The 20349-nt window shown below is 55.5% G+C and overlaps 3 protein-coding genes across 6 annotated transcripts; 2 read left to right on the forward strand and 1 right to left on the reverse strand.

Moving 5' to 3' along the window:
* Positions 1 to 126: 126 nt before the first annotated feature.
* AGER (advanced glycosylation end-product specific receptor) lies at positions 127 to 5464 on the forward strand. Its single transcript, XM_004621308.3, has 11 exons — positions 127 to 1759; positions 1922 to 2031; positions 2153 to 2345; positions 2497 to 2561; positions 2667 to 2754; positions 3601 to 3780; positions 3921 to 4039; positions 4226 to 4367; positions 4643 to 4663; positions 4962 to 5091; positions 5212 to 5464. Exons 1-11 carry the CDS (start codon positions 1705 to 1707, stop codon positions 5309 to 5311), a joined length of 1203 nt encoding a protein of 400 aa, XP_004621365.1. The 5' UTR covers positions 127 to 1704; the 3' UTR covers positions 5312 to 5464.
* A 189-nt stretch (positions 5465 to 5653) lies between these two features.
* On the reverse strand, positions 5654 to 7935 carry RNF5 (ring finger protein 5). Its single transcript, XM_004621309.2, has 6 exons — positions 7718 to 7935; positions 6874 to 6892; positions 6667 to 6779; positions 6520 to 6574; positions 6326 to 6443; positions 5654 to 6221 (listed from the first exon to the last, which is right to left on the reverse strand). Exons 1-6 carry the CDS (start codon positions 7855 to 7857, stop codon positions 6124 to 6126), a joined length of 543 nt encoding a protein of 180 aa, XP_004621366.1. The 5' UTR covers positions 7858 to 7935; the 3' UTR covers positions 5654 to 6123.
* Positions 7936 to 8588: 653 nt separating this feature from the next.
* On the forward strand, positions 8589 to 20272 carry AGPAT1 (1-acylglycerol-3-phosphate O-acyltransferase 1). 4 transcript variants are annotated; one of them, XM_055128725.1, is made up of 7 exons: positions 8589 to 8820; positions 16661 to 16869; positions 17080 to 17213; positions 17509 to 17684; positions 17813 to 17908; positions 18037 to 18109; positions 19028 to 20272. In XM_055128725.1, exons 2-7 carry the CDS (start codon positions 16670 to 16672, stop codon positions 19210 to 19212), a joined length of 864 nt encoding a protein of 287 aa, XP_054984700.1. In that variant the 5' UTR covers positions 8589 to 8820; positions 16661 to 16669; the 3' UTR covers positions 19213 to 20272. The 4 variants fall into 4 exon arrangements, with proteins under 4 accessions (XP_054984700.1, XP_004621362.1, XP_054984699.1 ...); XM_004621305.2 differs by lacking the exon at positions 8589 to 8820 and adding an exon at positions 10486 to 10726; XM_055128724.1 differs by lacking the exon at positions 8589 to 8820 and adding an exon at positions 11868 to 12018.
* The last annotated feature ends 77 nt before the right edge of the window (positions 20273 to 20349 follow it).

A 20349-nucleotide genomic window follows, 5' to 3' on the forward strand; every position in this document is an offset into this window, starting at 1 on the left:
CCTCGGAGGGAGTTTCTGCTACTTTAGGGATTGATTGTTGACTGGGCTTTGGGGTTAAACTTTTTTTTTTTTTTTAAAGGAAAGAAAATGAAACCCTGGGATCCATCTAACTTTTTTTTTTTTTTAATTATTATTATTTCTTGGTTTGTTGTTGGTTCTTAATTTTTAGTTTGGGGAAGTAGATGTTTTTACAAATACGTTGATTTTTTTTTTTTTATTTCTTGCTTTCCCATATTAGGGGTGATAGCCAAAGGGGTCTGAGAGAAAGGGGAACAAATAGAACCGGTCAAGAGACCCACCTTGCTCCAGTCCTGACCATCAGGAAATAGATTTAGCAGGGCCCCAAGCTTACACCCCCTAAAATGTCTTAGATGTTCTCCTTCGCTTGTAAAATCACGTCGGTGTTAGCTTGTGCGAGGCATTGTGGCTTGCTCTTCTGGGCTAGTCCCCCTTCCCACAAGGCTGGACTCGGTTGTTTTGAGGAAATAGCACCTCAGAGATGCCACCTTCCCCTGTGAGTGACATGCCTTTGAATCTTCACTCGTGTGCAGATTGGAGGGGAAGAATGGGGAGGGGGTTATTGCCAAATATGTTAAATACGCGTTTGGGTGCTTGTATCTGTATCTTCCTCAGTTTCCCCAGGAACGAGGTATCTTTTTCTCAGTCCAAAATCGAGAGGAGGGAGGTGCAAAAGCCAGGCGTGGGGAAAGAAAAATGACCATTGTCCCATCCTTGGCCCTGAACCCTACCATCTGAACCCCTCAAACACCCTCAGGATTATAACAAGACTCGTACTAAGGAACTCCTCCCATCCAAGATCTGGGCAGGGTCGGGGCAGGTTGGGAATGTGATGGGTTGGGGCGGGAGGTGCGGGCCTGGGGCAGTTCTCTCCTCATTGTAAACTTGTAGTTTCACAGGAAAAAAAAAAACACTGCAGTTTTAAATAAAGAAATTTCTTTTTTCCCTGGGTTTAGTTGAGAATTTTTTTTTTTTCAAAAATAGGAAAAATTGGGGCTGGAGCAATAGCATAGTGGGTAGGGCATTTGCCTTGCACGCAGCCGACCCGGGTTCAACTCCCAGCATCCCATATGGTCCCCTGAGCACCGCCAGGGCTAATTCCTGAGTGCAGAGCCAGGAGTAACCCCTGTGCATTGCCGGGTGTGACCCCAAAAAGCAAAAAAAAAAAAAAAAAAAGGGAAAAATTCCAGAAAAAAAATTTTTTTTTCTCATCATCCCCCAAGGGTTTTACCTATGAGCCGCTGCCTTCACCAACCCCTTGTGTCTGTTCCCCCCCACCCCCCCAAACCTCTCCCTCACCATCCCAGGCCTCAAACCCAGGCCTTTCTCTGCTGGAAACTTGCCCCTGGTTGCTAAGTCAGGATGGAGCTTCAGGGGTCATTTGCACTGACTTCGTAGGCTACAGGCTGGACTGCCCCCCCACTCCGCCCCCAGGCATGACTGGGAGGTATACTCCCCACCCCCATGGATGTGGTGTCCAGAGGCTGGCAGTGCCCAGGGGCGGGGTGATAATTGTTTCTCTTAGTACCTGAAGGACTCTTGTCGGAGAGGCCGGAATTCTTAGCATTCCCTGTGACGGCCAGGATGGGAGCTGGGGGCAGGGGCTGGGGTGCGAGCCCCACCTAGGGCGTTGGTCTCAGCAGTTGAGAGGCGCAGACAGAGCCAGGAGCCCGGGAAGGAAGCAGGATGGCAGCAGGGGCAGCAGCGGCTGGAACCTGGGTGCTGGTTCTTAGTTTGTGGGGTGAGCTACCCCCCTGCTCCTTCAACTAAAGATCTCTGTACTCCCCAAATCTCCCCAGAACTTTCTGGAACCTGGGCATTGGTTTCAAGCTCCCTGTCCTGGCTTAATGAGCCCCCCCCTCTTTTCCCTCCCTGCCCCTTTTACCTTGGTGCTGTCTCCCAGGGGCAGTAGTCGGTGGTCAAAACATCACAGCCCGGATCGGGAAGTCACTGGTGCTGAGATGCAAGGGGATCCCCAGAAAACAGCCGCAGCAGCAGCCGGAATGGAAGCTGGTGAGTTGGGCTCCCGTTTCTGGACGAGCACTCCTTGGATTCCATCTGCATCCCCCACCTCCCTGCCTCGTCGGTCCTTCCCAGAGGCCTTGTGCTACTGACGCCCTGCTCTTGTCCCCAGAACACAGGTCGAACAGAGGCTTGGACGATCCTGAATCCCCACGAGGGCTCCTGGGACAGTGTGGCTCGCATCCTCCCTAACGGCTCCCTCCTCCTGCCAGCTGTCGGGATACAAGATGAGGGGGCCTTCCAGTGCCGGGCAGTGAGCAGAAGCGGAAAGGAGATCAGGTCCAACTACCAAGTCCGAGTGTATGGTAAGGGCCCCAGGGCCTTTGTCTCGTCTCAAGAGTCTCAGCCCCCAGCTTGCCTCCGTGGCCCCGGCATAGCCACGCTGGGGGCCTCCACGGCGCATCTCCACACTGAGGCATGAGAAGCCTCCTCTGACTGTGTTTATCCTTCCTTCAGAGCCTCCCAGGAAGCCAGAAATTGTTGATCCTGCTTCAGAACTCAAGGCTGGTGTCTCCAACAAGGTAGTAGAACCCGAGATGTAGTCAGTGGTCGTGAGAATGAGCGGGGAGGGGCCGTGTGGGTGTGGATGGAGTCTTAGTTTCACATCATGTCACCCCTTTCCCTAGGTGGGGACATGTGTGTCCAAAGGGGGCTACCCTGAAGGGACCCTTAGCTGGCTCCTCGATGGAAAACCCCTGGTACCTGATGAAAAAGGTAAATGCCAGTGTCCCCCAAGCAGCCACCTCAGAGTTACGCCCCACACAGAGCTCTGGGGACCATGCAGTGCCAGGGACTTGAACTCAGGAACTCCTGCATGCAAAGCATGTGTGCCAACCCTTCAAACCACTCCCTGGTTGGGCCACACCCAGTGGTGCTTAGGGGACAGGCCATGCCAGGGATCCAACCTGGGGCTCCAGTGTGCAAAGCATGCACCCAGACCACCGAGCTCCCCAGACAGCCATCTTTTTTTGTTCCTTTTTTGGCCACACCTGGTGATGCTCAGGGGCTTACCACAGACTGTGCTCAGGGATCACCCCTGGTGAATTCGGGTCTAGGTATCAAAATCGGATAGGCCACGTGTAAGGCAAATGCCGTACCCTTGGTACCATCGCTCTGGCCACTCCATCTTTTTTTTTTTCTTCTTCTTCTTTTTGGGTCATACCCGGCGATGCACAGGGGTTAGTCCTGGCTCTGCACTCAGGAATTAACTCCTGGTGGTGCTCAGGGATGCTCGGATTCGAACCCGGGTTGGCTGTGTGTAAGGCAGACGCCCTACCCGCTGTGCTATTGCTCCAGCCCCACTCCACCATCTTTTTGTTTTTTGTGAGTTTTGTTTTAGGGGCCACACCCAGCAATGCACAGGGGTCACTACAGGCTCTCTGCTCAGGAATTACTCCTGGCAGTGCTTCGGGGACCACATGGGATGTCAGGGATCGAACCCAGGTGGGCCATGTGCAAGGCAAGCGGCCTACCCGCTGTGCCATTGCTCCAGGCCCCTCACCATCTTTCTGAGCCTTGTCTCCCACTCACCCTGGATGTCTTGTCTTCCTCCCACCACAGGTGTGTCTGTGAAGGAGGAGACCATACAACACCCGGAGACAGGGCTTTTCACCCTGCAGTCTGAGCTGATGGTGACCCTAGAAGAGGGAGAAGCTTTGCCGGGCTCCACCTTCTCCTGTAGCTTCAATCCGGGCCTTCCCCGGCGCCGTGTCCTTCACTCGGCCCCCCTCCGGTTCGGGGGTGAGTACAGCGGTGGGAAGGGCCCCAAGCTCCAGGGAGCATATTCTGAAAGTCTGGCCCTCAGGAGGGAAGGGTAAAGCCAGCATTGCCAGGATGATGTGTATGTGTAATTCTCCACCCCGTGCCCTTCCCGCCCCCAGAGCCTGTGCCCCTAGAGATTCATTTGCTAGTGGAGCCCGAAGGTGGGGCAGTAGCCCCTGGTGGGACTGTGACCCTGACCTGTGAAGCCCCTGCCCCTCAAATCCACTGGATCAAGGATGTGAGTGACCCGGAGAGGGAGTGGGGAGGTAGAAAGATGCCAACTGCCAAGTAGGTGGGCAGAGGGCGCCTGGAGGGAGAGGTAGGTGAGCGGGGAGGCAGGCAGGGTGTCTGAAACCGTGGAGACGAAGGAGTAGGGATGTGTGGACGGGGGTTACAACAGCCACCGTCCGCTTTCCCCCACCAGGGCATGCCACTGCCCGTGTCCCCCAACCCCGTGCTGCTTCTCAGTGAGGTAGGGCCTCAGGACCAGGGAACCTACAGCTGTGTGGTCACCCATCCCAGCCACGGGCCCCAGGAAAGTCGTGCTGTCACCATCAGCCTCATCGGTGAGACCTCTCCCTGGACCCCCAGCTCCCCAGGGCTGGGCAGTGCAGACTCCAACTCCTCACCCCTCTCAGGCCTTGGCCCCAGGAGGCAGCCCCTCTCCTCCCAGCCTTCCTTACGTGCCCACACCTGGGCCTTGTCGGCCTCACCCAAACCCTACCAAGCCAGCGGCCCAGCCTGGTTCCTCTCCCCTCTGAACTGAAGAAAGGGCTAAACTCCCCATGGGGCACCCACTCAGACTGTCCCGACTTGCTCCGCCGAGGTCTTCCCAACACAGGTGAGGAGCGGCCGTCTGCAGGTGTGGGGTGGCACCAAGTCAGAGGCGGGAGGTTCCACTCTTTTTTTTTTTCCCCCCGCTTTTTGGGTCACACCCAGCGATGCTCAGGGCTGACTCCTGGCTCTGCACTCAGGAATTACTCCTGGCAGTGCTTGGGGGACCATATGGGATGCCGAGGATCGAACCCGGGTCGGTTGCGTGCAAGGCAAACGCCCTACCCGCTCTGCTATTGCTCCGGCCCCGGGAGGTTCCACTCTTGACGAGAGAGGACCGGTGAGGTGTGGGGGCTGTGCCCTTAGTTCTTCCCGTCTTCCCACAGGCTCTGACGAGGAAGCCGGGCTGGGAACTCTGACCCTGGGCCTCGGGGTTCTCGGAGGCCTGGGGGCCGCTGCCCTGCTCCTTGGGATCATCATGTGGCAAAGGCGGCGCCGGCGCCGAGGAGAAGAGAGGTGAGCGGGGAGCCAGGCATCTGGGACTAGGGGCGCTCAGGCGGCAAGGAGCGGGTGTGGGTGAAGAATGTCAGAGTGCCCGAAACCATGTGCAGAATTCTCCCCCATCCTCCTCCCCAGGAAAGTGCCAGAAAACCAGGAGGAGGAGGAGGAGCGTGCAGAGCTGAAGCAGTCGGGGGAACCTGAGGCACCTGAGAGCAGCAGTGCAGGAGGGCCTTGAGGGTCCCCCAGCCAGACCCCGCCACCAGCAGCTCCCCTTCTCCTCTCCTGCACTGTCGTGACCCCCCCTCAGCTGACCTTCCCCTGTGTAATCTCTACCCCACCTCCCGACCGTTCTGCTGCAACCAGAGCCACTCACCGAAGTGATGAGTAAACACCTGACACATCCTCGCGCTCGTTTGCGTGTGTGTGTGTGTGTGTGTGTGAGAGAGAGAGAGAGAGAGTGTGAGACACTTCATCTCCTGCAACCTGAGATCCTCAAAAGGAAGAGGGGCTCACCCCTGGGGCTTCAGAGCACATTGGGGAGAAGGTGCTCCAGGCCAGGTTAGGAAGGAGCAGAGGACCAAGGGGAGAGGGTGCCCATCAATCCGGCTCACCTCGTTTATTGAACACGGAATCAGGAGGTAGTTAGGGAAGGAAGCCCGTGAGAGTCAGAACCCATACTAGACACTGGGGAGAGGCAAAATTAAATTAAATCAACAAAGGGGACAGTGGGGGAGAGTCAGGGAGCCTTGCCCACCTTTCAGCATCAGCTGAACAAATGTGGGGGAAGACAAGGGATCAGGAAGGGAGAGATAACGGCCGTTCTTGGCCCGTCCTCTCCCACAGCGGCGAGTGTGCTGCTACTGAGAAAGCAGTTCCGAGCAGAAGGGCCTCCCATCCAAGGTTCAGCTGTCACACCTTCCTGGAGAGTGGCCTCAGCCAGCAGGACTGGAGGAGCAGGGGGGAGGGTCGGGGGGGAAGGGTGGGTCGGCAAGGACCCCCAATACTGATTTTTCCTCTGGCTGGAGGTGGGTGGGAAGCAGACACGGCTCAAATACTGAGCAGCCAGAAAAAGAAGAAGATTGCGAGGAACAGGAAGAGGGAGTCCTGCCAGCTGGAGGCCGGGTGACCCTGTCCCAGATCCACACCTGCAGGAAGAAGAAAGCAGTGGGAGCGCCCACTCCAGGAGGCCTGAAGGGATTCAGAAGGTTCCCCGGGGAGGAGGAGGAGGAGGAGGAGGGAAGAGTCTTACCTGTACCCCGACGGAATGGCTCATGGGTGTTGAAGACAGTGGTGAAAAAACCAAAGGGAAAAGCACCAACACCAAATGAGAAGTGAAAGCCGCCGGTGTCACCAAAAGGCTGGAATCCCTAGGGAGGTGGAGGAAGTCAGAGGGGAAGCGGGCAAACCTTGGGCAAGGAAGGAACACAATCAGACAAGACTCACCCCTCTGCTCTCCGGAGCTGGGCGCTGGCCCTGGGGGCGGGGTGGAGTTTTCAATCTGAGAAAGCAGAGAGTGGTCATCAGTAGGCACCCCACCCTGGGCAGGCCCTCCCCTCCCACTGTCCCCCTGCCAAAGGCCACCTCGCTCACCTGGGATCCCGGGGCTTCTGACTCCCACGCCCATACAGGGGAATGACCTTTTCTCTGCTGATCCCAGCTTTACACACTGGGCACTCTTGCCTGTCGGGCCGAGTCTCCAGCCACTGGGGGGAAAAACGAAGTGGTTTCCAGTCTACAGCGGGTTCTTCCAGCTCCTCAGACCCCCCATTTCCCTCTTCATGTCCTCTGACTACGCACCTGATGAAGACACGGCCAACTGCATGAGGGGGCGGGGGGGGGGGGGGGGGGGGAGAAAAGAAGGATTGGTCAAACTTGAAAAAGGAAAGAAGAGTCCCAGACCCAACTTCGGAGTCTCATTCTGCTTTCCTTCCCAGACAGCACCTGCTGTTTCTTTTCCTAATATCTGAGTGTCAACAGGGCCATCCTGCTCCTCTGATCTCCCAATACCAAACGCTACGTCCATCCTCAATCTACACACACACACACACACACAGGCACACACTTCTTTCCAGTTCTCTTCAAACCCTCCTTCCTGGATCTCCTTCAGCCTAGCCCCATTCTGATTTCCATCACGCCCAAAAAACCCATTCGACATCCCCCCCACCCATTACTCCTTTTTCTCTTTCCCAGAACAAATCACGTTCCCATTTCCACAACCCTAATTTACTCTCTCGGGCGTCCCCTCCACAGCGCTGCTGTCCCCACGTTCGTCACATCACTCGCTCCCGTATCTCACCTGAAAGTGACTCCACATTCCCCTAGGTCTCACCCACTCAACTGATGTGCGCCTCCCCTATTCTATATGCGCCTCCGTCCTACCGTTCAGCGGAGATCAAGACGCCTCGCTTCCCTGGGACAAGGTGGCTCGGGTCTCACCGGGACAGAAGCGCGCTGACACGCCCCCTGGGTCCGGTCTGTACCGGTAGGACCCTTCCGCCCACACATATCCGACAAGACTCACAAAGTCCCCTCCTCGGACCTCTCCTATGGGGGTGTCCCCTCTGGTCATCGGTAGAATGGTAGGAGCCCCCATCCCCAGGCTCCCCGGTATAAAGGTGAGCAGCACTCCCCGGATTCTCACCAGTACAGGTGGCCACACACACTGACCACCGCTTCCCGAGCAGTCTCCAGACATATATTACATTCGAAGGTCGCGCCCGCCCCGCCCCGCTCGCGATTTAGCCCTTCGGGGCCTCCGTCCTCCTCCTCCGCCGCTGCCATGGTCGCTCCGGTTTCGCCCCCGTGAGCCCCCTCAGTCCCCCCAAACACACATACACACGCCCCAACAAACAAGAAACCGCCTCCAGCCTACGATCGTTGGGCAGGCTTCAAGGTTTTCTACACGATTGGTCTGTTTGCCTGCCAGTCACTCGGGTTACAAAGAAAGGATTGGCTCACAGGGTGGGAGTGGAAAGAGGTTTGTGAGGTTCTGCCCTTGCAAATGCTATTGGTCCTTCCGGTCTCAGTCCGTATGCAGTGCCTTAGGATTGGTGACGACGCCCTACGTTTTGCCCCGTCAAGGAGGGCTTTATTCGTCGGAGCAGCTGCCAGTCATCACTCATGCCAGAAGCAATTGGCTTGTCCGAACAGATCTCGCTCGCGATGAACCACCCCCTTTCCTTCACTTCCTCTTTCATAGAATGTCCGGATTCCTATTGGACTTTGGAGCTTATCGCTCCAAAGCAACCGATTGGCTAGAACGCCATGGAAAATGGTGGTTAGGCGATAGGCGCGTGCGCAGTGGGTGGCGGGAAAGGCAGGGCCAATCCCAAGAGGGTCGCGCCTTTTCTAGTCCCACCCTTTCACTTCTGACTTGTCGCCATGGTAACTGCTTTACAATTGGCGGGACTTGGGGGTTCAAAGGCCTCGGTTCGGCTCCATCCGGGTCCTCCGGCGGCGGTCTCTGTCAGCTGATTGGGCCGTTTCTTTCGACCCCGATTGGCTGAGCTCGGGAAAGACGGCGGAGACCTAGAAAAGAAGGCAAACACTAGGGTCGCAGGGTTCAAAATGGCTCCGGCCTCCTTCGGTGACGTAGAGACCAGAACTTGGGTCGTCCCCTCCCTCTCAGTGAAGAAGGGAGCAGAACTGGGATTAGCCCGGCGCCTGGATGGTGAGAGCGTCGGTCTGCGGCGCTGGCGTTAACCCAGCTCCCTCGGCTGGACGACTCAGCCCGCCCCTTCCTAGGTGATTTATAGAGCCCAGCGGAACGGAAGGCTCACTCACTCCCGTGATCATGTGACGCCAAAGCGGGACGGGGGTCGACCTCGACTCCCACTGAAACTGCAGGCGCGCCCCACCCCTTTGTGAGTGGGGGGCGCCCGAGGGGCCAGGCCCGCCCCTGGCTCGGGCGACCCGCCGCGCCACGGCTTGGACCCGCCCCTTCCTCTCCTCGGTCCCTTGTCCTGCGGAGCGGGGGGCTTCCTCCGGGACTGGACTCCGGGACGTGGGCAAGCTGCTTCAGAGCTTGCGCCTTTTCTTCCGAGTTTGGGCTTTTCCTAGAATAACCCTCCCCGTGGCCCCAGGAACCCTCCCACTGGCCCGAGTGCTCTACGTCTCCTCAGGGCGTGTAAACTCCTGCAGGGCAAAGGTGTGTCGGGGGAGGGGCTGTTCTGCAAGCCTCCGATCCGGAGGACCCATGTGACTCAAGTGAGGGGTTGGACGTTTCCTAGAGGAGGGCAGGGAAGGTGAGGGCTTAAGAAACCCTAAGAGACTTTGGGCGGGGGAGGAGGGAAGTGACTTGAGAGGGAGAGTTGGAGGCCAAAGAGGGAGGAGTGATGGGATGATCCCGGTTCAAGGTATAATGGGAGTCAGGGAGACAGGGGCACGGGCTGCTGCGGGAGCTCGGACCGTAGCTACAGAATCACGGAGGCGTGATCACTGCCAAGGGACCCGCATTCTTCCTCATTTTCTCCCCCTCCCCAGAAAAAGGAGGTAATGCTCAGTACCCAATTTCCGTTAGGAGAAGAGGTGCGCCCGGAATGTAGCGTGGGAAGGACTTGTCTTAGCTCGGGCTTTAAGGGAGGAGACCCACAGGAAGGGGGTACCAAGGAAGAACTGGGGACAGGGCTTAAGAGGCGTGTATGGGACAGGGGGAGGCCTCGAAAGTGTTTCTCCCTTTCATTTATTTATTTTTGCTTTTTGGGTCACACCTGGCAATGCACAGGGGTTACTCCTGGCTCTGCACTCAGGAATTACTCCTGGCAGTGCTCGGGGGACCATATGGGATACTGGGAATCGAACCCAGGTTGGCTGTGTGCAAGGCAAACTCCCTACCTCCTGTGCTATCGCTCCATCCCGTTTCTCCCTTTCAAAGGAGGGAGCAAAGAGCTGGGGACAAAGGGCAAAAGAATCTCAAAGGGCAAAAGGAGGGCCAAGTGGGGAAGAGATGGAGCCCTAGAGGGAGAAGAGCCCTGAAGTCATCTGCTTGGCGTGTTGCAGGTGTCTGATAAATACTGGGAATCGAATGGGATTCGGGAAAAGAGGTCCCGGAGAAGGGCTGGAGTTGGCGGGAAGCAGCAGGTCTGCTAATAAGGAGACCCGGAGCGAGCGCACACGGATCTAGCAGGACGCGGAGAGCTAGGGAAGCAGGAGCGCACCCAAACACAAGCCATGTGTGCTGGAGATACAGCTGGAGCCCGCCAGGGCCAGCCGGAGGCTCACCCAGCTGAGCGCTCTCCCCGGCGCCAGCGAGCGACAGGAGATGTGGGCAGGAGCCGCCGGGGTCGCTGGGAAGCGATTGGCAAAACGGGCCGCCCATCACCGCCCCCTACTTCCTGGCCCGCCCCGGAAACCAGCAGGCGGAGGGGAGGGGTGGGGGGGGATAGCGGCAGCAGCAGCCCCAGCCCTCAGAGACAGCAGGAAGGGAGGGAGGGAGGGAGCTGGGGGGACAACCCCCCACCATTCCTACCGCTATGGGCCCAGCCTCCCAATCTCACCTCCCCTCCACCGGCCGGGGCTAGGACACCCCTAAGTCCTGTCGCCCCTCGGCACCGACACCCCGACCGAGGCGGAGACACAGCCACCCGCCGCCACCGCTGCTGCAGCCTGGCTGGGGAGGGGGCCAGACCCCCAGGCCCCCCACCCCATTGAGGTGGGGGCGGGAAAAGGGATGGGAGGACGAGGGCGGAGGGCGCCGAGGGGGCCAGGGCGGAGGGAGGGGACGGGGGTCTGGGGCTGGGAGGGCGGGCTGGGGAGAGGGTTGCTGGGGAGAGACGGGCCCACGGGGAGAGGGCTGCTGAGAGGGAGGAGGGTTGGCCGAGCTACAAAAGGGAGGAGAGCTGGAGAGCGTGCGAATTTGGGATGGGGGTGTGGACCGGGAATCCTGGAAAGGAAATTCCTGACACTTTCCCAAATTCCTCTTCCTGCTCGGTGGCCCCACATGACTCTTGGGGGGTGGGGGGGGGTGGCAGGGAGAAGGTGGTTTACTGCCTCCTTCCAAATGCAGTTCGCTTCCTAGGAATGCCCTCGGGCACCGGATATCCATCTAGGCACAGTACCCCTCTTTTCATTCTTTGGACCTCTCGGCCTTCCACACTGTGGCTAGACTCTTAACTAACACACAGACTGCCTGGGGCAGGGGGAGGGGGGCGTTTGTTTTTTTTTTCTACCTCGAATTTGTGCCTTTGCCGTGGTTATTTGATTGTTTGCAGCCGGGTTGCCTCGGTTTACCCTGGGCTATAGAGAAGGGATGTTCTTTTCCATCAGAATTGCCCATCCTATCAGATGTTCATGTCTCACTCCAGGTTTGATAATGTTGAAGTGTGTGAGTTTTCCTTTTTCATTTGTTCAGGGGTTTCTTGTTTCTTGCACACTGATGCATGTGTAGATTTGCCTTGGATTTTGTGGGGGCTCATGTTCCATCCATGGTCCCACCATGTGAAATCATCTCTCCATGTGTAGGATCCTGTGTCTTAGCTGACCTGCATTTGTGGTCGGCGGATTCGCCTTTCCACTCCCCGTGCTTCCCCCGTCACCTCACCACCCATTGCATGCCCCTTCACATGATGTGCTGTGTGCTTCTAGTTATGTATACTATTTCATAATTCTGTTGGCAGTATATTCTGGGAGCTGTGTGCTCATTTACCTATTTGGCACTCGGGTGTTTATTAAGCCTTGGACATTTCTGCTCCAGACAGGGGCACTTACTCAATACCACAGACTTGAAAAGGTAACTGGGCTTCTGAGTGCGGGAAGAAACATCCTGGTGTATTTGTACTTGCTGATCTCTTTAGCCCGTGTCTCTTCGTGCACGTTCTCTAGCCCGTGGTGGTGTAAGTTGGTGTCCAGGGAGCTTGGTGCCTGCCACGGGGTCCACTCTTTTCCACTCGTCCATCCCCGCCATGGCCTGTTAATCCTCCTCTGTACATTTGGAGTGTTGGGATGGTATGTACTCTTGATTATTGTCATTCTGCCTTTACTGTGACTGTGTATTGTATTTGTATCTTCAGAGCGAGACTTGCTCTGGTCACAGTGCCCTCTCTCCTTCTCTGTGTTTCTCAGTCTCTCTCTCTCTCTCTCTCTCTCTCTCTCTCTCTCTCTCTCTCTCTCTCTCTCTCTCTCATCAGGGCCACAGATTTCCTTTTCCTGGCTTGTGTTTTCCCTTATTCCTTCCTTACTCCTGACTCTGTTCGGGGGTTTTTCTTGGCAGCGCACAGAAGAGCATATGTGGTGCTAGGGATTGAACCAGGGTTGGAGCGAGTCGACCGCATGTAAGACAAGTACCTTAACCCCGGTGAAATCTCTCTGGCCCCTTTTTTTGTTTTCTTTGGTTTGGGGCCACACCCAGCTGTGCTTAGAGCTTATTCCTGACTGCACTCAGGGATCACTCCTGGCAGGGCTCAGGGAACTGCATGTAGTGGTATAAGGGGTTGAACCTGAGTTGACTGTGTAAGACAAGTGTCTTACCTATGGTACTATGTCATGGTCTCCTTTTCCATGTTTGAATTTGGTTTTTAGGCCACTTATATTGGCAGTGAGGAGGGATTACATGAGCACCTGAACACATCGCTAAGGGTTGCAACTGGTGCTTTGGGGACCTTTGGTGCTGGAAATTGAACAGAGCATGGTACTAGTTCCTTGAGCTATGTCCTCAGTCCTCCCTGCTGGTCCTCGGTCCTTAGTCTTATCATAGGCAACATTCTTTTAGAGGTGAGCTGTAGAATTCACCATCTGAACTCTCGTTTCTGTCATTAATCATGGCCGTGTGGGTGTGTAGCCCTGTGTTCTGTTCAGCAAATATTTATTGAGTGCCTTTTGTCTTGGCTTTTGGGGATAAGACAGAATTGCTATCTTCAAGCTACTTACAGAGTAGGAAGAGAAGCAAAAATGCTGTTGATTTGAACTCATTAGTGGCTCTTAACTCCTGTGCAACTTGTAAACGTATAGACTGAACCAGCACCCAGAATGTTTCGGTGGTGATGGTGTGTGTGTGTGTGTGTGTGTGTGTGTGTGTGTGTGTGTGTGTGTGTGTGTTTGGGGGCCATGCGCAGCTGTACCCTAAGGCTCTGAACTCAGGGATCACTCCTGCCAGATGTGGGAAGTCTGTGGAGTGCTGGGGATAGAACCGGTAGAGTTGTGTCCAAGGCTAGTAGTGATCTCTCTGCTGGACTCTCTCTCTCTCTCTAGCTCCCAGATCCAGGTCTTTTGTGTGCAAGATATGCCCTCTACTGCTGAACTACGTCCAGAATTCTTTTTTTCCACCACAGTGCTGAGGATTGGCCTCTCCGGGCCTCATCCATGCAAGGCATTTTGTGCTTTACAGCTGTAGTGCAGCCCCAGCCTAGATTTTCTGACTAAGGAAACCTGGAGTGAGGCCGGAGAATTTGCATTTCCATACTTTAAGAACCACTGACAACAGTCCAGTGACAGCTCAGGCCTGGTGGGTTAAGGAAGAACTCCAAGAAAGTGACTCCAAACTGTGTAATATAAGTGAAAGAGGCAGGAGGGGTTTTCAGCCAAAAGAAACACCGTGTTTGTGACATAGAGGCATGAAAGAGCCTGGTATGTCTGAGCAAATGAGGTCAGTCAGTTTGATGGGGGCGAAAAAGGCTTTTGTGGGGACATGGCCAAAGATCTAAGCAGAAGGCAAGATAAGGAAATACTCAGATTTATGTTCCAGAAAAATGTCAGTGGTTGGAGCCAAAGAGAGAGAGTACAGCGGGTAGGGTGCTTACTTTGCATGTGGCCAAACCAGGTTCAATCCCCAGCGTCCTATATGGTCCCCTGAGCACCCTGAGCACAGAGCCAGGAATAAGTTCTGAGCCCCGCACTGGGTGTGGCCCAAAAGCAAAGCAAAAAGAAAAATTTCGGTGGTTGCAACACAGGTGACCAGAAGGTCTGGCTGAGTAGTTGTAGGAGGGGAGAGTTGGGAGCTTGTCTTACATTATTCCATGGAGTGTGGCACTGGTCTGGATCGGAGGGGCAGGGGGTCAGAGGGACAGTCTCCTGAATGCTTTCTCGGCGGGGTGGCTCACCTTTGAGCACAGCCCGTCCAGTCACTGGTGGGAGTGCCTGTGTGTGCCGAGTACTTCCCTGAACACCCTTTTGGTGAGTTGTGACCGTGCCCCAGGCAGTAGAAAGGAGGAAAAGCCGGGAAGGCAGGCTCTGGTGCCAGTGCCTCTTCCTCCAGCGCTGGGAGGTGGTATGTGACAGTCTGTCCCTTTCGCTCTCTGTCCTTGCCTTTCCCTACCCCTCAGTATTTGGTAAGGTCTTAACGCACCGAGTTGCTGCCAACGCTAGAAAAGACGAAAGAGGTGGTGGGTTTGCTGGTGGAGGCAAGATTGGCGGGTATAATTGCTTCTGGTACGTGATTGGCCTTATCTGGGACCAAGGTAGTGAGACTGCCTGGCGGAGGGTGATTTTTGTAGGTATGTGTTTATATTTCTGTATTTGTCACTGGTGTAGCTAAATTTGTGTCTGAACAACATCTTTGTATAACTATTAGTGACAGCCTTTATTCCTGGCAGTTAGGCCTTGAGAATGTCCGGGGGTGTTCGCTCACTCTCACTGTGTCTGCTATGTGTATGTTTATGTGTGGCCATTCAAGTGGCTATGTTCCCAAGTGATTAGGAGCAGAAACTGCCTAGGTTTAAACCGGGAAGTCCCTCAGGAGTTGCTTGATATCTGGTAAGTTATTTAGCCTCTCTGGGCACTTTTCCTATAAAATGTAAATTATCTGGGGCCAGAGAGATATTACAGCAGTAAGGCACTCGCCTTACATGCATCTGACCTCGTGTTTTAATCCCGAGCACCCTATGTGGTTCTCTCACCCCCACCCCCAGCCTGCCAGAAGTGAGTGCAGAGCCAGGTGTACACAGCCAGGTGAGCACAGCCAGGTGTGGTCCAAAAAACAACCAAAACTTATATAGATCACATTTAAGAATATGACTATTTATATTGTTATATAATAGAAACCATATTATGTCATTTTGCAGGTAAGGGACTTTGGGCCACACCCATTGTGTCCAGGTCCCCTAGCATAATTTGGGGACCCTATGTAGTGCTGAGGATTCAAACGGAGGTTGACAAGAATGCAAGGCAAACACCTTAACCTCTGCACTTTCTCTCCAGGCCAGTATGTCATGCTTAATTTTGTCATAACTGCACCAAAAAATGTAAAATAATAGGGGCTGGAGCAATAGCACAGTGGGTAGGGCATTTGCCTTGCACGCAGCTGACCCGGGTTTGATTCCCAGCATCCCATATGGTCCCCTGAGTACCGCCAGGAGTAATTCCTGAGAATAAACTCCAGAACCAGGAGTAACCCCTGTGCATCACCAGGTGTGACCCAAAGAGGGGGGAAAAAAAACCCACGTAAAATAATTGAGTGAAATTAATACCTATATATCTGGTAGTTTCCGGTATGTTTAAAAGCTTATAATTTCAACCTAAAAGATTATTAATAGGAGGCTGGAGCAGCAGTACTCCTGAGCACCCCTGGAGTGCTGAACCACGGGGGCTGCAGAACCACAGAGTGGACAGCAAGAAGAGCAGCATCAGCCCTTCCAAAAACTTCCAAAAATAATCAAAAAAGATTATTAGAATTTTGTTGTTTGGGGGGTCATATTAACTGTGCTCAGGTATCACTTCTGGCAGTGCTCAGGAGACCTTACACTATCTTAGCGACTGTATTATTTTGCCTGCTCTTTTTGTTTTGTTTTGTTTTGTTTTTTTGGGTTTTTTTGCTCTTTGGGTCACACCCAGCAATGCACAGGGGTTACTCCTGGCTCATGCAGTCAGGAATTACTCCTGGCGGTGCTCAGGGGACCATGTGGGGTGCTGGGATTCGAACCTGGGTCGGCCAAGTGCAAGGCAAACGCCCTACCCGCTGTGCTACCACTCCAGCCCCTCGCCTGCTCTTAATAGACTATTTGGTTTTTGGTTTTGGGGCCACACCTGGTGGTGCTCAGGCTCTGCTCTCAGGGATCACTCCTGGCGGAGTCCGGGACCATTGGATGTGGTGCCAGAGATTGAACCCAGGCCAGCTGTGTGCAAGGCAAGCACCCTGTCCACTGTACTATTGCTTGACTCCTTTAGTAAACTATTTCATGTTCTTTTTTTTTTTCCCATTCAAAAGTTTTGAAATCTGACGTGTATGTTATATATCCAGCGCAGCTCTATTCAGACTAGGCCACGTTTCAGGTGCTTATTCGCTCTGTGTGGCTACTGTGTAGACAGTACAGGTATAGGCCACTGTAAGAGCCCTGCCAGCTAAGTGTTTGCTGTCATTTTGATTGTTTTCTTATTGTCGTATACCTGTGCATTATGAGTGTCCATGTCTTGAGTCTCTTGTTTGAATAGACTGGAGTCTTCAGGGAGCAAAGGGTCGGAGAGCCGTCCTGCGCTCTGTCCCCACTACACTGTCCGGACCTGTCCAGTGCGAGCCCTGACCCTGCCTACGTCTCTAGTTTGGCCCCCTTTGCCATGACCTTGGTGCCAGTCACTCTGCCACCCCTGCCTTCCTGTTTCGCCTGCCCTGCTGCCCTCCAGGATCCAGGCCCACTGTCCCTCGCCCATCCCTCTGCAGGTGGCCAGAATGGAGCTGTGGCCAGGGGCATGGACGGTGTTGATGCTGCTCTTCCTGCTGCTGCTCTTCCTGCTGCCCACTCTGTGGTTCTGCAGCCCCAGTGCCAAGTACTTCTTCAAAATGGCCTTCTACAATGGCTGGATCCTCTTCCTGGCTGTGCTCGCCATCCCTGTGTGTGCCGTGCGAGGACGCAACGTCGAGAACATGAAGTGAGGGGCAGCAGGGTGGGGGAGGCCCGGAGACGTGGGCGTCTAGGTGCCTGAGCCTTGGGGTACAGAAGGGGCGTGGCATCCAGCAGAGAGAGTGGCCAGGGACACGGAAGCGGGAGGGCTGCCAAGATGCTCAGGAAGATCGTAGCGGGGGTGGGGGGATGCCCAGCCATGGGATGGATCTGGACCCCCCTTGTCATGACCCCACAGAATCTTGCGCCTGATGCTTCTCCACATCAAGTACCTGTATGGGATCCGAGTGGAGGTGCGCGGGGCTCACCACTTCCCTCCGTCCCAGCCCTATGTTGTCGTCTCCAATCACCAGAGCTCCCTCGATCTGCTCGGTGAGACCCCACTTAGGGCACCTGCTCCCCAACCAGGCCTGTCCTCCTGGGGCTTTCCTCAGATTTTCCTGCCCTTGAGGTCCTCAACTTCCACCCTTATTTGGGCCATGCCCCCTTATTCCCTCCCAGACTTTTCTCCTTGGGGTACCCTGAGTACCCTGCAGTTACTCTCTCCTCCCCCTTCCCGTCTCCCTCCTTCTCTGTCTTCGGTTCCCTCCTTATCGTGTTAGTAATGACCTGGGCAGAGTCAACCGCCTGCATACTGATCCTCTTCCCGTTTCCGTCTCTGCCCAAGGAATGATGGAGGTTCTGCCAGGCCGCTGTGTGCCCATTGCCAAGCGTGAGCTCCTATGGGCCGGCTCTGCCGGCCTGGCCTGCTGGCTGGCAGGAGTCATCTTTATCGACCGGAAACGCACTGGAGATGCCATCAGTGTCATGTCTGAGGTCGCCCAGACCTTGCTTACCCAGGATGTGAGTCACCCTGGGGAAACGGGGGCTGGGGGGGCTCTGGAGTAGAACAGGTGTAGCTGAGTTGATGGGCAGCTCAACAGGCCTCAGAGAGTCCATGGCCTCAACACAACTGTCTGTGTCTTCCTTAGGTGCGGGTCTGGGTTTTCCCTGAGGGCACGAGAAACCACAATGGCTCCATGCTGCCCTTCAAACGCGGCGCCTTCCACCTCGCTGTGCAGGCCCAGGTAATCACTGCTCTCGGTGCCCCTTCTCCGACAGAGCCCGCGCCCTCCACCATCTCTTCGTCTCCTCACAGGCTTGTCCCAGGGCCCTTGGAAAGAAGCTGTGGACTGATGTCCTTTTCCTTCCCCAGGTTCCCATTGTTCCCATAGTCATGTCCTCCTATCGAGACTTCTACTGTAAGAAGGAGCGCCGGTTCACTTCTGGTGAGAGTTCTGGGCAGCTCTGGGGCTGGGTCGCCAAACAGACTGTAGGGGAGGGTGGGGGTGCAGGGATGTGACCCAGTGGGCAAGTACTTGTCTAGGTGAAACCCTGGGTCCAGCTCTCGGCACTGCCAAAAACTAAGAACACAAGAAGGGCGCACAGAGGTGGTACAGGGGGGAAAGCACTTGCCTCGCACACAGCTGAGCGTCTTACATCCCCGATGTCACATAGACCACAGACACTGTCAGGAGTGACCTCTGAGCACAAAGCTGGAGTAGCCCTGAAGCACAGCTGGGTGTGGCCCAACCCCTCTACTCTCCCCCCCGACACACACACACTTAAAAAAATGAGGGGAATGGAACTCTGGGAGAGCCTAGAGGGACACGGACAAGCCTTTCCATGAGATAGGAAGGTGGGGCAGAGGCAGAGTGGAAATGTCACAAGTCCCTTCAGCACCTGTGTGCCTAGTTCTAAGCGTGAGAGCTCCTGTAGGCCAGCTCTGCCCTGCCGCCTGCTGGCTGGTAGGAGTCCTCTTTATCGACCAGAAGTGCACTGGAGATGCCATCAGTGTCATGTCTGAGGTCGCCCAGACCTTGCTTACCGCAGGATAGTAAGCACTCACCATGCATTGCCAGGGTAATGACACTTGGCCTCTCCTACAAGGGCTGTCACTGTCCGCCGGAAAGAAAGGTCTGTGTGCAGTGGCGTAGTCAGTGCCCAACAGGGGCTGGCCAGGTACGGCCACGGGTTTGGACCGGGCTCGGGGAAGGCGTCATGAGGGCGAGCGTCAGAGCAGGGCTCAGCTCCGGGCAGGGCGTGAGAACTGAAGAGTTAAGGATCGAGCAGGAACAGCAGACGCTGGCTGCCTGGTGGGCCGAGGCCTGGGTAAACACACCACGGTGTTGCTCAATCCCTCCCAGGGCGATGTCAAGTGCGGGTGCTGCCTCCAGTGCCCACAGAAGGATTGACACCAGAGGACGTCCCCGAGCTGGCCGACACAGTTCGACACTCCATGCTCACCGTTTTCCGGGAAATCTCCACGGATGGCAGGGGTGGCGGTGACTATCTGAAGAAGCCTGGCGGGGTGGGCGAGGCCCGGCTCTGAGCTTCCCTCTCCTCTTCCCCCGCCCTCTTCCCCACTCCTCCCAGCCCCGAGTGGGCCCTGCCGCAGGGCCAAGCCCTCTTCCTCATTTTTTTCCCTCGCCCCACTTGTTCTCTTCTTTGGAATCTCCGACTTCTGAAGTGAATGTGGATACAGCACCGCACCCGCCCCTCCCTGGCTCCCTCAGACTCTCTTGCCTCGGTGCAGTCTACACTTTGGCCCATGCCCACCTCCTGTGCCATTTTGTCTGTGGGACAGTTGCCTCCCCGCCAGCCAGTGGCTCAGCCTACACAGGTGGGGGCACTCCAGCCTGTCCTCAGTGGACCTCTTCCTTTGTGATCTCTCCCTCTCCGCCCCCCCATTGGCTAGTGGACTCCTCCATTCTCTGGGACAGTTCCCCGCCGCCGCCCCCACACCCGTGGGTTCCGTGGACTCTTCTGTGTGTGAGGCGGTCTCCTCACGCCGTGGCTGGAAGCTGACGCCTGGAACACTCCTGCCAGGCTCGTCTCGGGAACATTCCTCAGCACCTTCACCCTCCTATGGAGCCTCCCGTCGTCGGAGGCTGGACTTGGACTCCAAGGTCTCATGCCCGCCTGTGCCGAGGATCAAGGACACTCCTGGTTGTCAGTTTTGGTCTCCACATTTCAGCCCCCCCCCCGTCCCCGTGGTACAATTCTTCAGTGGTTCAGGCCCCCCCAGCCCCCTGCAGCCTTGCCGTACCATTCTAAACAGACACCAGGGGAAGAGGCAGACATCAGCTACTGCTCTCACTTTGCTCTTGGGGCGCTGGGGAAAGGAACTGAGCCCTGGATGAAGGGGACAGGAGGGCTTTTAATTTATTTCACGTTCTTTTGAGGCTTCCCTCTCTGAGCCAGTTTTCATTTCCTTCTGTGGCATTATCCACTCCCTGCCTCCTACCCCAGACCTGTGCCCACAGCCAAAGAGGTGGGCTGGGAGCAAAAGGAGAGAGTGGGACCTGGTTTTGCGTGGTTGAATTTTATTAATTATTGGATAACAGAAAGAAAAAAAAACAACCAAGAATAAAGACAGAGAGAGAGAGAGATCTAGGCGCTTTCTGGTTGTGTTTGTTAAGGAGTGGAAGAAAGCAATTCTTCCAGGTGACCTGTCCCACACTGAAGG

Source organism: Sorex araneus, chromosome 2 (assembly GCF_027595985.1).
Source record: "Sorex araneus isolate mSorAra2 chromosome 2, mSorAra2.pri, whole genome shotgun sequence".
Taxonomy (NCBI): domain Eukaryota; kingdom Metazoa; phylum Chordata; class Mammalia; order Eulipotyphla; family Soricidae; genus Sorex; species Sorex araneus.

Bases quoted from the DNA above. Each gene is read 5' to 3' on its own strand.
- AGER (XM_004621308.3), top strand. From the start codon at position 1,705: ATGGCAGCAGGGGCAGCAGCGGCTGGAACCTGGGTGCTGGTTCTTAGT. The intron at 4,368-4,642 runs GTGAGACCTCTC...TTCCCAACACAG, and splicing joins TGTCACCATCAGCCTCATCG to GTGAGGAGCGGCCGTCTGCA. The intron at 5,092-5,211 runs GTGAGCGGGGAG...CCTCCTCCCCAG, and splicing joins CGGCGCCGAGGAGAAGAGAG to GAAAGTGCCAGAAAACCAGG.
- RNF5 (XM_004621309.2), bottom strand. From the start codon at position 7,857: ATGGCAGCGGCGGAGGAGGAGGACGGAGGCCCCGAAGGGCTAAATCGC. The intron at 6,575-6,666 runs GTGAGCGAGGTG...CTGCTTTCTCAG, and splicing joins CAGAAGCCCCGGGATCCCAG to ATTGAAAACTCCACCCCGCC. The intron at 6,222-6,325 runs GTAAGACTCTTC...TTCTTCCTGCAG, and splicing joins GCCATTCCGTCGGGGTACAG to GTGTGGATCTGGGACAGGGT.
- AGPAT1 (XM_055128724.1), top strand. The intron at 16,870-17,079 runs GTGAGGGGCAGC...ATGACCCCACAG, and splicing joins CGCAACGTCGAGAACATGAA to AATCTTGCGCCTGATGCTTC. The intron at 17,909-18,036 runs GTAATCACTGCT...TTCCTTCCCCAG, and splicing joins ACCTCGCTGTGCAGGCCCAG to GTTCCCATTGTTCCCATAGT.